This window comes from Falco cherrug, chromosome 12, assembly GCF_023634085.1.
Source record: "Falco cherrug isolate bFalChe1 chromosome 12, bFalChe1.pri, whole genome shotgun sequence".
NCBI classification, from domain to species: Eukaryota; Metazoa; Chordata; class Aves; order Falconiformes; family Falconidae; genus Falco; species Falco cherrug.
Genome location: NC_073708.1, coordinates 34,562,920 through 34,578,077, shown reverse-complemented (window position 1 = coordinate 34,578,077; position 15,158 = coordinate 34,562,920). Strand labels below are relative to the sequence as shown.

The window sequence follows — 15,158 nt, the reverse complement described above, 5'->3', positions numbered from 1 at the left end:
CTGTGTATTCCCTAAGAAAAGTATTTATCTCTCATATTTACTAAAAGCTTTCTTCTGTGAGCTGGATGCAAAATTTCTGGGGACATGACTTAATTTTAATATTTTCAGACACGTACGTGAGTTGCATAAAATATACGGGGTTTACAGCACTGTAAAAATGCGTGCGTATTTTGAAGCATAAATTAGGTTAATAGCTCCGCATTAGACCCCTGTAAATACAAGGGTTATGAAAAGTGCTGATGGGCATTTTTGCAAAAGATTCTAACAGGAATTATTGTAGGAACTCCCACCAGGTTTCCAGACAGCAGTGCTGATGCATTGGAGCTGCAGTGCGGCGCTGTGCTGCCCTCCCAGTCCGCGGCAGTGCCCCGAAGCTGGCTGGTGCCAGCACCCAGACCCCCGTTGGCTTTCCCTGCAGATACTGTTCCTGGTGCTGGTTTTCGGCCAGCCGGGTGACAGCTTGTCAGCCCTGAGAGCTGGGGTTGCTTATGCTGTAGCCAGGCACAAAACCTGGGAGGCAAAGAACCAGGGTATTGCCTGATGGGTTATGTTTACATTAAACCACAAGTTTAAAGCAGAAGATGCTTTTTGCTTAACATCAAAACATAAATAAATATTTTTATGAAATTCTAGGCAGTTCGAGATACATTTTTTTTCTTTTTTTTTCCAGATTGATGTTGGGAACTGGAATAGGATATATCGTAAATTATTCCCGGGATTCAGTGTAGAATAGTTCGGTGCATACCACATACCCAGGGAAGTACTGACACTGGAGAGCGTTACAATCTCATCATTTAATAGTAATTTTTAACCTCACACACAGGAAAAATCTGCATTTTATATAGTTTTCTTGGTGTTAGAAACAAAGCAGAAGGCTTGCTGGAAGGTCTCTCCTTTGCCAGGCAGACACCCCGGGGCAGGCAAGGGCTTTGCATCCTGCGCTGCTGTTCAAAGCAACAGCAATAACATCTTCCTAGAAATTGATTCAACTTGGCCAAAGCGGAGCAGGACGGGGGCCACGATATGAACAGTAATGGCCGGATTGTCTGTGGAAGGGTTGTGGGCGTTTTTTGTAATTTATTCCTACAAACAACATGGAAGAGAAAAAAATTCATTCTCATGCAATTTCTCATATGCCATAAATTATTTCATTGCATTTTATGAATGTTCACTTCAGTTCACAATGTTTTTCCAATTTCAGTCTTATCTTTCTACTTTACATAACCAGTGCTTACTTGGGGCTCTTTCCCGTGACAGGCATGGTGTATTGTGCTTATTAATGAGTGCTATCTTGCTAAGCGATGCACTGTTATAATTGATGTTTTGAACCCTGCACACTTTAAAACATTAATCCATGAACAGATAAGCAAATGAAATTCACTGCAGTGATGGACATGAACATAATACTTCTGCTTAGTTCTCACTACCCAGTTCAGATTTTCCTCATTGCTCTGTAAGTTGCAAAGTTATTAATAGTCAATTAAAATCTTGTCTGTCTGGGACGACACTTTCAGCAAGTCTTATTAACCTTTAGGCTTAAAATTTCCAGCATCTGTAGTCGTGTCTGCTATGATGTTTTGTTTTAAGATAAAAGTTATATTTAACATTTTTTGGTTTCTTATGTGGCGAATGCCTTGTGAGGAATGTAAAACAATTAATTTGCTCCCCACCAAGAGTGCACTGCTCAAAAGATATAGAAAGATGAACTTTGAAGCAGGTAACAGTTTTCATCTGAAGAATACCAAACTGCTCACTGCAGGGTGGGAACCACAGTAGGCAAAAGTGCTGGGATTTAGAAAACTACAAAAATTTCCCTGTGTGCTCTGACTCCATGTCAAGTGGAGATAAATTAGCTTTTGAACCATATAATTGTTCTTGCTCTCTAAAATAATTAATACCTTCAGTTGCAACGCACTAAGGAGTCACATATAGAAATATGCCAGTTCAGTCTTTGTACCATTTTACACCGGACAGACCTCTGCCTGTTTCCTAAGCGCTCACACTGGCTGTCCTTACTCCTGTGCAACAAGGCAAACACTGAGTGAGCATGTTACTTCTTGGGTTTGGGTCCTGTAGGAAAGGAGAGCTATTATTTAATTTTTAATTAATATGATGAAATGTTTATCAGGGCACAACACTTAAGCAATGAGTGATGTGGTGAGCAAACCTGAAAGGGCTTTTTCCCAGGGGTAGGACATGGGATGAGCCACCCATTTGGCACCCATGGCCACCCATTAGAGGCGATCAGCCACTGGTTCCCTCCAGGACACATCTAGCTTTGGCAGCCTCGGGGCACAGGGACCCCCAGGTGATGAGGTTTACCACCCTTCATTTCCAGCTGGTTAACATACAGCTACAAGGTCAAACGGTCCCTGAGAAGTGAGGACACCTGTGGTGGGAAGCTGATGCTGAGGCCCCCAGCAGTAGGGTGACTTAGCTGCTCCAGGTGCCCCTTCAGCTGGGCTGCTGGCTTTGCTGCTGATTGCTGGGGGCGGCTCTCTGCCCAGGTGTGAACCATAAGCCCTAATGATGGGTGCTAAGACTCTTAAGGCAGGTCTTGACTCATCTGTGCCTTATATTTTGTGAAGCCCTCTCATGAGAGGGTACCTTTTGAGAAGGTGCTCTCATGGATCTGGAGGCTGCTGAGTTCAACTGTGGGGCAGGAGAGGACCCTTAGTTGGTCTCAGGAGCTTGAGGGGGTTTGCAGCCCCATTGGAGCTGGGTTTTCTGAGCAAGTAAGCATGCCCCCCTTTGGATGTGAATTATCTGCAAAACCCTCCAGCTGCTAGTTGGATGTTGGTGGAGCTTCAGGTGGTTTGTGCTCAGCATCCAGTAATTTTTTTCTCTGATTATTTCATTTCAGCAAAGCCCTTTGAGAGTGGACAGTACCTGGACATCTATGGAATTACAAGAGACCAGGCTGGGGAATATGAATGCAGTGCAGAAAATGATGTCTCAGTTCCAGATGTGAAAAAAGTAAAAGTCACAGTAAACTGTAAGTCATGTTGTTTCTTAATCCCTAAATCCAATGGAGAAGAGGGATGCGGCTGAGAAGAAAAGTCTAATGCAGCAAACTGCTGCTTGTGGTGAAACTGTAGCATGTTTGGGTTTTGTATTACAGCAGCAAAACGACCTGTGCTATTTGATGTATGTGTTAGCCTCTCCAAAGGAAGGTAAAAGGAGATTAAGGTTCAAATCCTCCTGTTGTCTGCTGGGGGACAGTAGCGCTGGCCTGCTGGCACGAGCTTTATAGCAGGTGCCTCACTGAGCTGTGGTGCTGGGACTGAGGCTTTGGAGTAATTTTTTGAGTAATTATCTGAGTAACTTCTGAGGACTGCTGTGGTTGTTGGGCTGAAGTGTTTCTGATTTAATTTGTCACAGTTGTGCAGTAATATGAGGAACTGAGAAACTTCCAGAAATTCTGTTTGGGTGATTGGGGGTAATCAATCTCCATGGAGATGTGAAATGTTCCCAGTAGAGGCAGCAAGTTGTTTCATGCAGTTGCCCCGCTGCAAAGGCAGAAGGGCTGTGCTGGCACGTGGCTCTGCCGCGGGGCTCCCAGCAGGCGCTGGGCAATGCCGGGAGCGGCTGAGGTAGCCCATTGCCCGTCGGGTCCAGCCGCCTGGGATTTCACACTGAGGCGGTGTTTTCAGCCTGGGACTGAATTTGGTTTAGCACTTGGTATGACATGAAACATTCAGAACGGCATTCATTTTCCCTCCAATGTTAAAAAAAAAAAATATGGGGAGAAAATGGGAATAACTTGTATCTTTCATTCTAACAAAGAATTTTCTTAGGTTAACTGCGGTTACCCAGTTTGTAATTTGTAACGGTTCCTTGCCTGACAATTGCTGCAGCATCTTTACCGGCATCAGATTTTTGAGATGTGAGCTTTGTGTCCCCTCCACAGATCCTGTCCTTATGGACATGCTGGGGGTAGCAAAGCCTCTTGTCCCGGCCTCTGTGGAGCTGGAGGGTGGAGCAGGGAAGGTGGTTTGCTGCCGGGGGGCTACTGATGGGGCTAGCTGTGCTAACTGGGAGCTTATGGGATGTTCCCACGAACAAAAGCTGACCAGACTATCTTCATTTACATGACACCAGGGTACTTGTAGTTCATGCTGTCCTGGAACTTGGTGGATCAAAGCACTAATACTTATAGAATAGCTCGATCATATGCGGGGTCTCGCTGGCAGCTTTCCGTCCTGCTTGGTCACGCAGGCTGGTGGCACTGGCTGCAGGTCCTGAGGCTCTGGTGTAACGTGCTGTGACCATCAGTTGTCACTTTACAAGTCACAAGGACAAACACCTGAACTGCAGAGCAGTTCGAGCAGGCTCATGCGGAGTCCATCACCATTCTCACTGCTGCTCTGCCCTCATCAACATGTTTCCACCTACATCAGCTTTGCAGAGTTCCCAAAAGCAGGCAGTGCTCTAAAAACCAGGGATGTGTGGGAGGGAAAAGCACAACGAATGGTGTCCTATGGAACAAATGATCATTATCTTTTGCACAGTATGTTGTTAATGGAAGACTGTCAATAAGAGAAGTTGTGCAGATATTTGCATAGGCGTGCCCTGGGTGTTTTGTGGTGACACCTCTCACACAAGCTGTACTCAGAATGGTTTGTGGTGTTAGATAAATAACTTGCAGTAGGAACGGTGAGCTCAGTCTAATTCTAGCAAAACCATTACTGTGTCTGTATTATTTTGTATCGTGGGGATTTTAATAAGGGTCAGACTAGCTGCCTTGGGAGCTTTCTGAGTGCTCATAGAAAGGGCAAAATTTGTAAGCCTGCTTAGTGGTTGCTTTGGTGTGGTTTGTTTTATTTTTTAAGTAAAAAAAGAGCACAGTGGATGTGGTAAACCCTTGGAATCTCTCTTGCCTTCTGAGCCAGGATCTACATGCACATGAGTCCTAGTTTGGATAAAAGCATCAACTTAACTGGCCAGAGCTGAAACTTCAGCTTAAATGCAATGTGCAGTTGATAGGCTTGTTGCCATGTGCCCTGCACCCTGGGTCATGTCAAAGCTGGAACGATTTCTGACCTCAATTCATCGCATCCTTAACATGAGTTTTGAGTCTGTCAGATGTCTTTGTGGGTGGGGAATACTGACTTTGATGGTGCTGGGAAGGTAAAGCTGAGCAGTGGTGGCTTATTCCTGCTGCAGCCCTTGGCCTGTGCACCAGCTACCACCATGGGTCTGCGTGGCAAGCAAAGCTCTGGCTGCGGCAGCTGGGAGTGGGACTAGCAACTCCCGTGTGGCCAGCGGCAGTGGCTGAGTTGTGGGTGGGGTGGGATTTGCACTCCCTGAACAGCAAGCCAAGGGAGAAAGGGGAGAAACAGTGTGTCTGTGTTGAAGGATGCATGGGCCCAGGTCCTACTGCTCTTTGCATGGCGCAAGCAAGGGCACTCAGGTTTGACTGCGCCACGCAGTGTAAGGGTACCTCTGTCTGCAGTGAGAAACATGTTACAGGCTGCTAAATCAACCAACAAGCTCCATAAATACTTGAATAAAGTGCCCAAGCTGACCTCTGTCCCAACTCAGCTACCTGGGCTAAGCTGGAAGCGTCCTTGGCCACAGTGTGGCTGCACAGGGGATTATGTCGGAGTCAGGCTGCCCTGGAGATATGCAGAGAGTTTGTTTCAGTATTTCTTAAAACTACAGAAGAAAATGGAGGAGGGGGCAAATAAAATTGAAGCAATGTAAAAGTACGGTCTGGATACAGTATGAAACAGTTTGTATACATGAACAATTTGTTGTAGTCAGCTAATTGCTAATGCGCTTCTGTTTGGATTTGTCCCCTAGGCAGTTAAGCACAATGCAGAAGCACTCGGCACATCTGCTCCCTGCTGCTGCTGCTGATCCATTCTGGCCAGCCGGAAAAATGGCTTCTTGTGTTCAGGAGAGGGTTGCACGGGAGCTGGGCGATGCTGGGGGAGCTTGCCCTGCCATAATCCGCCCTGTGGGTGGGATGTGCTGCGGTGGCCGATGCTGTTGGGCTGAGTTTTGCATCCCAGCACCGCAGCATTGGCAGCCCTGCTCAGAAAGGGGTGCTGTCCCATCAAACCAGCAGAATTATGCCTGTTGAGCTGGCCTGGCAGGACAGCTTTTCATCAGTACAGGCTAAATATTCCATTTAGGAGAGCTGTGGTTTCTCTGCTAGTTACTATTTACAAGAAATTTGTATCACATTTATTTCCAAGTTTAAATCTGGAAAGATCATAATGAAAGAAACATAAGAGAGGAAACCTTCAGGTCCTTTTGTTACCCTGGGTTGGGCAGTTTCCTCTGTCAAATATCCTTCAGTCCTGTTTCTTCTTTTAAGATACCAGTTTATTTGTCTAACAAAGAGCAAGGCTTTCTCCTTACACCCCATTTAAAAAAAAAACAAAACACACACACAAAAAACCGACAAAACCAAAAAAACACCAAACAAATCCCATTCCTTTATTTGGCCCTGGGTACATGGTTTAGCAGTGGACTTGGCAGTGCTGAGTTAATGGACTTGATGATCCTAAAGGTCTTTTCCAACTTAAACGAATCCATGATTTTTCTCCAGTTTTGCGAACTTACTAATTTTAAGCACCCCGCTGCATGGGCTCAGCACCAGCTCCACAGCCGCTGCTGCTCCTGCCGCACCCCGCTGGTGGTGTGTGACTGCTCCGTGCAGGGGTGCTGTGCCCATCTGCCAGGTGCCTCCACCCTGAGTCCAGTCCCACTCAGTTCCTCAGGGCACATCACTGAAGCAGTGTCTGACACTGAACCCTCCCGTAGCCTTCCAGGGATCCTGTAATTTCCCAAAACGCCTGTCTCCTCTCCCACCTGCAGTGCTCACAATAGACAATACTCTTGGAAGTACCGTGTGTGGCTTATACTTCAGCTCCTGCTCTTGCACCCTTACAGTCTGCTGGGGCATGGGCAGCATCGCTTCATCCCAGAGCCCCAGCAGTCCCCGTTTCATCACAGTGTTCCTCCACCATGTCTCGTACAGCAGCGTCCTGACACGCAGTCTCCAGCACACAGAACGATGACGGTGCAGCACTACATTTGCATGAATATGATCACTTAACTGCTGCTTCTGACAATTTTTTAATACTGTTTCACTGTTATGAAAAGGAATGTTCTTTACTGCAGACCTGATAACTGTAGAATAAATCAAGGTTTTATTGTGCCCAGTTAATAGAATGTATCAATGAGCCCTGAGCGGTTACAGTGGATATAAGCATAATTTTGAATATGGATATTCATCGCATATAGCGGTTGTTCAGTCATCCAAGCATGTACAAGAAAATTACCAGGTTTAAATTACTTTCTGGATTTCAAGTTTCTTGGCTGGGCAACTTTCAACCATACATAAACAACCAGCTTGCTATCTGCCTTGCGGCATATATTATAACTCTAATGACTTTACGGAGAGGGGGGGGTGTGTGGTGTGTCTTTAGTGCTTCATGTTGTATAATCTACGTTTTCTACTTAATTTATGTCTGTCCACCATAATTTCCCCTTTAAAAATGGTGGCCTGAAAGACTGTGGTGCATTTGTCTGCCTGAGTTCTGAGAGGGGATGGGCGGGAGGGGGGTGGGGATGGAAAAAAAATTGAAGCTGCTGATTTATGAAGAAGGAATACTATACCAAATCAAGGTAAAATAGATAAGATATAATCCAATTTCATTTCACAAGTAAATCTTATTAGCATTTTCTATTACATTTTATAAAGCAAATACTGATTTATAGATGACAACATTGAACCCCACTTTGAACGAGCTAGTGTCTGGATTAGCAAGACTTTAATATCTCATCTGAAGGCTGCTCTGAAACTACCCATGTGGTACTGTAGCTTTGCTGACTCTCTTCTGGTTTATTAGTGCCACACACACATGTATCTGTATATATATTAAAGGCAGCTGCTAAATGTGAGAATCTCCAGAAGTGCTGAGGCCATGCTGTGATGATGAAGAATGGGATGTGTGCCTCATGAAACTGGCATTTATTTTAATTTATGAAAAATTGTCAGCTACCAAATTAAATAGCAAATGTAGACTTTTAAAGTGGAGCTGTACTGCAGTATTCCTTTTTTCAGACGCTATACACCAAGGGTCTGGTTTTCTATAAGTGTATCTCGCCCAGGTCTGTTAAAACTGGATTTGCAGGTGTTACTGAATTAAGATTCTTTGGCTTTGGAGAGGAAAAAAACCATGCAGTTGAAATTAAAAAGACAATAATTTGATTTCAGTCTTTGTGAACCCCATCATGCTGCAAATTGAAGGCCAGGTTCATCGGTGCCTACCAGGGAGGTGAAAATTACAGTTCCTGTGCTGAGGAAGCCCAGCTGGCACTGGGAAACACTGGTGGGGTCTGTTCCTGCTGGGGCGGTGGCATTGGCTGTCTTGGGGTCTTCCTGCAGCACAGCAGGGAGGCCAGGTCCTCGCTTCCGAGCCAGGACTCCCAAGCAGTTTTTCTGGCATGTGGCTTTGAAGGAAAGGCTGTCTAGTGCAGCCTGGGCTCAGCCTGCAGCAGTTGGCCTGCCTCCGGTGTGCCACAGTCTAAGAAAAGGAGGCTCACCTGCCAAATTTCTAGACAGCAAATACAAGGAATCTAACATATTTCGAGTTACCTTTATGTACTGAGCCATGTCTGCTTGCAACAGCATCCCTTTGTAGAGCTGTTTTCAATTAGATCTTGAAAATATTGAAAAAGGAAAATGGAAGCGAACAGACCAATATGATAGGTACTGTATTAACCTTGGAAGCGGAGCCCCCGGATCGGTGTTGCCGATCGATGTTCGCCCAGTCCCTCCCTAAGGTGTCTCCAGTGATGGCAGCTCCATGGGCAACGTACTCTACTCCAGTCGCAGCCCCTAACGGGATGTTTTTCACAGTCCTGATGTGAACCTGCTATGCACAACTACAAGCCCGTTCCTCACCTGTCCTCTGAGGAGGGGAGCACAGGTCAGTCTTGTCGTCCCATCTCTTGGGAGGCAGCAGACTTGCGCTCCCCGTGTTTGCCGCCTTATGTTTGCCAGCCCAGACTTATCTCTTCGTTATTCTCGGACCGTGTTTTCTACAGGATTGGCTGAATGTTTCTTTTCTATAGATCAGTGTCTGCTAGGGAAGGGCTTTCTCGAGTAAGGTATTTAAAACTTGAGCTAACATGCCAGCTGAGCTGTTGGATAGCCAAGGATGTGGAAGGATTACTTTTGATGTCTGTTCATATATCTGGCTGCGTGACTTCTCTCCCTGTGACAGCAGGACACTTCAGAGGGGTTTTACCCCTGGCAGCCCTGGTCACTCCGCCAAACAGCTGCCTTCTCGCTGTATTCATCCAGATGATGAATCCTAAGTGTTGAACTCATTCCTGCTGGGTTTCATGCAGTTTTCAGGCCACTTACTCAATTCATCAGGGTTATTTCAGGCTTCTTATCTCCGGAAATGGTATTTCTGACCCCCCCAGCAGTGGCAGGGCCAGGAGTGACCCCGGTGAGCACAGCCTGCCAGGCAGCAGCGCGCCGGTGACGGGAGCTTTCAGCCCAGCCCAGCCGCTTGTGCCTGGCCGCTGTGGGCAGATGCTGCGGTTACTGTGGCACCCACTGCCGTGCCCTGCTACGGGCAGAGCTGATGACCTGATCCAATCCGTTCTTAACAAACGTGTTGGCGATGGCTCATCTTTTTGTTACCTTTAGCTTCCTTCACATCTCTGATCACTTGAACAGTGGTTTGGTGGAGATTGGAGACAAATGCACTGGCTTGTAATTCCCTGGTGCACTCCTTTTCTGAAAGACATTCGTGAAGGCTGTTAGGCACTTGCCCCCACTTCAGAAATAATATTGTAGTTCTGCATTTGCTTCATCCAGCTCTTGAATATATTTTTTAAGTTTATTAGGCCAATTGGGTTTCTTTTAGTTTATTCAACTAGTCACCACATTACGCTTTCCTTGTGTCTTAGATTGAAATCTGAAGCAATTAATTGTGGTCACTGAATTCATCAAATTCTGTGTTTGGAATGATTCTGGCTCCTTTACCCTTTCCTTTTTGTGCATGTGTTTCATGTTCTTCAGTAAATCATCTAAGTGGGTTTTTGTTTGGGGTTTTGATGGAATTTTTTCCCCCTCTTCTTTCATCAAGTATTCCTCTGCCTCCGGACTCTGTCTGCATGCTTGGAGCATCACCTGGGTCATGCTGGTCCTGCTCAAGCCCAGAGCAGTGGGACTCTGGACTCCGCCTGCCCTCCCAGGCTCCAGCATCCAAGTCCTGCTACTGGTTTTCAGCCAGAGCGGTGTCAGTCCTGTGGGTGTGGGTTTCCAAGGAGCAGTGAACCTGTTACAAAAGGTGTCTGCTATACAGCCCTTGTGCCCCCCTCCTGCTGTGATGGTTTGATAAGATATTTTGTGCTGTGGGTTTGTTTGGTTTTTTTTTGTAGGAGGAATGTGTGAGTTTCTTGTATGAATTTTAAGTAAAGTGTTTGTTTTTTGCTTGGACAGGTTAGGGTTTTTGCAGAACAGCTTATCTCATTAGCATTTCTTAGAAGTCTGCCTTACTGTTGCTATGGCGCTTTGCATAATGTTATGCATAATACTCTGATTTTACTTTGAAATCAGACATACTGTACAAGCCACTCTAACCTAATTATATCTGTAACCTTACACCTACCGGGGAAAAGCATTATAGGATTTCAGTGTTTGTTGGGGCTCCCAATACCTGGACACATCATTGTGACTTTATTTCCCCAGAAAGTGTCCGGCTATGAACTGTTGCTGACCCACAAAAAACATTTCCTTGGCAAGGTTTTTTATTTTGGATTCAGTGAAGAAAATATCTCTCAATCAAGATGAATGCATTACTAAACAAAAACGCAAGGCTATGTATTTTCCAAAGGTCTCGGTCCTCCTCTGCTTTGGTACCAAGTATAAAATTGCTCAGAGCAATTGACAGTTTTAATTTCCACTTTCTTCTAATATGAGAGAGGGGTGGAGGGGGGATTCTGTTTAAGCATAAACAAATAGCTCTTATTATTTCAATTTTTAATAGCTACAGATGTGCAGATTTATATTAATATCCCTGACTAAATTTAGGACTTGGGAGTTATGGTCAGCATTGGCTTTAGGAGACCAGGACTCTTTTTGTTGGAGAAACCAGTGAGTCTGCATAGATGTGTTTTGATCCACAAGTGCAATTTTTTAAAAAAAAATAAATTATTTTTTTAAACCAACATGAAGAGTGTATTGGACAGTTGTGTGTGTTTGTGTGAGTCTTTGTTATTGAAGCATTGTTTGTTTGTTAGCTAGCCCTAGAAGGAACACCCTTGTCTGTTGTACCCAGGGTTTACAGTGATGACTGCAGTGCCAAGGGTGCTGTATCTCACACCCTTAGAGGACCTGAAACTTAATCATGAATGTTTCCTCTCAGTGAGCATGCTTCCATCCAGTTACAAAGTTTTTTCTTTTAAACCAGCTAAAACCAGTTCTCTGAAAGAACAAAACTGTGAGGTGGTTACTGCTTTTCTTTACATTGTCATCTATATCAAGTAAATTCAGAAATGTCAACTCTTCAAACAGAATTGCACCCACATGAGATGAAGTCATATGTTCATATTTGACCGTGGAACAGAAAGGCCTTCTCTTGGTGTTGCAGTGGTTGATATTATCCATCTGGCTGAGTTTCACACATTTAAAATGGCATCATGTAGGTCAGTCTCTCTTTAATCAAGAAGTATTTCCCAATATTGTAATGAGGGAGAGCAACGTGCAGGTACTGAGCGGCTGCAGCTCCCACCGCCGGCTTTGAGCGGTACACGTTGCAGAGCCTTGGAAGGCTGCACTGCGTAATACCCTTCTGAAGGATCACAGTTACGCTCTGCAAAGCTAAAAGCACTCCAGAGTGTGGTTTCACTGGCTTCTGTGAAACATGTTTTCCTAAATTCTCAGGTTACCACTCAAAACTGTGATTTTTGGCTTCTTAGTCACACTGGGGACTCCTGGAAATCTGACTACCGGCTCATATGTGACTCTGTTAATGGATCAGTGGAGTTTATTGCAGTGTGAGCTTTCCAGAACGTGCCCCTGCTCTGTGCAAGCCTTCTCGGTGTGGGCCGTGGGGGTGAGGGTAGAGCTGGTGCACAGCACCGACCTGCATGGTGGGGCAGTCTGCAAGCATGAGGGACGAGCCTGGCCAGACATAAGCTGGGTCCAAACCATGACTTCAGCCTGCCCCATTCTCAGCAATTATGCTGGTTTCTTTGGGAAGGAGGCTGTGAGGAGTGGCCCCCTCTCATTTTGTCCCACGTGCCACAGCCGTGGGTAATCAATGGTGTCCTCCCTTCACATTCTTTGTCTGAAAACCGTCGCAAAAGATCAAAGTTAGTGCTGTGCTAGCCCTCTGAACTGTGACAACAGTGCTGCTCCATGATGTGCCAGTGGGGGACAGTGCAGTGACTTCTTGAAGGATGTGCGGGCAGGTCAGCAGTGATGCAGGTTTGGAGGTTCATGTATTAGTCCATCAAGACCATCTCTTGTCTCTTTTCCTTTACCTTTATTGTTAAATATTAAACTTAATTCTGGGGGGGGGGGGGGGGGGGGGGGGGGGCGGGAAACAAATCAGATTCTTTGTGTTGTACGGATATTCTAGTTCAGTAGTTACAACTTTTACATCTGAGCTACTATTTCATTAAAAAGACATAGGAAGGCCTTCAGAGGAACGATGGAGAAGGACGTTTTTCCTGCAGCACATAATACGCAGCCGAGAGCAGAGAAATAACAGTGTAATTAGTTTCTATATCGGTGGGTCAAATATATGAGAATACAAAGCCACCCACTCTAGCTACAGGAGATTAGGTCCTAGCACAGCGGAGATGAAAACTTTGATCATGGTTTAAGTCAATAATAGCAGAGCTTGTCTTTGTGTCCAGCCATCCGGACAAGGAGCTGCTAGCAAATTATTTCAGGTGAAACTAGTGCAAATAAGAACAGGATTTTGTCGGTTTGTGGAGGTGGATTTTGCATAAGATAAAGATCTTTGAAGAAGTCTCTGTAAAATGGAGCTTTTGATCATGCACAATGTAATCCATTAGGATTTTCTTATTTTGGGGGCTTTCTTCATTCTGTTTGGTCAACATTAGGACTAAATCCTTATTTACTTGATTTGCAAGCTAATCTCATCACTGAGATCATTTGTATGAGTTATATGATGTCCTATCTCATAGTAACACTTGCTGAAAAACAACTTATACCAGTTCAATAAAAACTGGTCATGTATTTAAAACCACCTCAATTGGTGTGGTGGGGAAGGGATGTAGGTGACTTGAAGAAAATATATTTCTCCTCACTGGTGGGGAAAGAAGCGTCTTATGAAAATAATGTTTGTCATTTTATGTCCTTCAGGTATTTTTATTAACATTTCAGAAGTCAGATTAAAATAATACAGTTCAAGTTTCTGACTCAAGCACAGTTTGGCTTCTAAATTAACATTGATTTCTTTCTGCGGTGTAATAGTTTACTATTAGGTGCTGCAAACTGCTGCGCAGTTACTGTGTATTTGAGAAAAACATTGCTCATATTGAAACATGTCAAAACTGATTATAATGTTCCTTCATGTAGATCGCATTCTGCTGCCACAGCACATAATCAAGGGCTTAGGCAACATGAAACGAGGTCTTGTATTTGAAGAAGTTGGAGTATTAGTGCTCAAGCTATTGCTTCAACTAATAAGGAGGACATTTTTCATCTTAAAGAAAATCTCTACTTCGCTTTGCCAAGTGATTTTTTTTATTTTTTTTTTTTTTGGGGGGGGGGGAGTAGTGGGCTGCACCCTGTGTGTGCCAGTGGTGTGGTGCAGATGCGTAAGGACAGCAGCCTGTCAAGTGGGTTGTCTCTTCTCTCCATAAAGGTCTCAGGCTGACCAGTGGGATATGAGGCTGCGGGACAAGGATGCAGTGGGGGAGGAGATGATGCTCCAGCCTAACACCAGCATTGCTGCTGCAATGGCCCAGCTTTTGGCTGCAAAGGCAAATTGAGAGTTTAGGACACCAAAAAACACCTCAGGTTCTTTCTTTACTGTGTGACGAGTGTCTCCAACACCAATCTGTGAACCACTTTGAGGAGGTGGGGAGCTCTTAACGCATGTGTGCACAAATCCTTTCTCAAGCGCTGTTCCCTTGGGAAGCGGTGTGTCTGACCTAGCTATTAAAAGATTGTTTCTATTATTCAGATCTCGATGTTATTGTTTCAGAAGCCTATGGGTGCTGATTATTTGTCACTTCTGCAGTAGTTAATTCTGAGGGCTGCCGTGATTACCCATTTGAAAGTAATCTCTGTTCCTCATCCCCAGAAAAAAAAAAGTCCTTGAAATAAAAATAACTGTACTAAATTTGCACATATTTACACACTGCCAGTAGTTACAGGTCTGCATATTGTGTAATTATGGTATACAAGTAAAAATAGTTCATTATGTTTATGCATGTCTGGGAGACTGTGTTGTTACAAATAATAGAGCACCCATGACTTGCTCTCCTAATATTGGTGAAAAATATTGTCAGCAATATATTGTTGATAGTTGTTGCAAAGAGACAGTGTAAAGGCTTCCAGTCACTGCTGCTGAAAGTGTGGGCACCAGCTCATGAGTTAATGGACACAAAAAAATAATGTGGGTTTTCTTCTGTAGCTTTTGTGTACTTTTCCACTTGTGCTGTCATTGGAAAGTCAAAATAAGGTCACAGTAAGATTCTGGACACCTCTGTGCATTCATCTCTGGTGAAGCTGCTTTTCTTGCAGCTCTTCTCGCTGGGGCTGGGTTCCCAGGGTGCAGCACTGGCTCCCTGCAGGGTCTATGGGGGGCTCCATGTAGTCTGCAGAGGTGGGATGTTAACCCCCTCAAACCTGATGGGATGCGAAGCAGGGGAATGGTGGTAGTGGCTGAGGAAAAGCACTGCTGGGGAGCCAGCCCTGCTGGAGGGAACGCTTTCTCCCAACTCTGAACCACTGCTAGCTCTTCAGCCTCCAGGTGATCCCACTTTAAATACCAGCTAAAATATGGTTCAGGAAAATTGAAGTCTTAATAGGAGATGACTCACCTCTAAAGAGCTTATGCATTTCAAGAAGCAATTTGAAGTATACGGCAGGCTGTGTAAGACTCCAAACTAGAGCCAAAATTAATGGAGAGCTCTTCAGC

General features: G+C 44.9%; 1 protein-coding gene across 2 annotated transcripts in view; it reads left to right on the top strand.

Moving 5' to 3' along the window:
* The window catches only part of NEGR1 (neuronal growth regulator 1), a 295,944-nt gene that overhangs the window by 200,233 nt on the left and 80,553 nt on the right, over positions 1-15,158 (top strand). For both annotated transcript variants that reach the window (XM_055724994.1, XM_055724993.1), the window contains exon 4: positions 2,864-2,995. In XM_055724994.1, the coding sequence (XP_055580969.1) occupies positions 2,864-2,995 (132 nt within the window). The remainder of the gene's footprint in view (positions 1-2,863; positions 2,996-15,158) is intronic.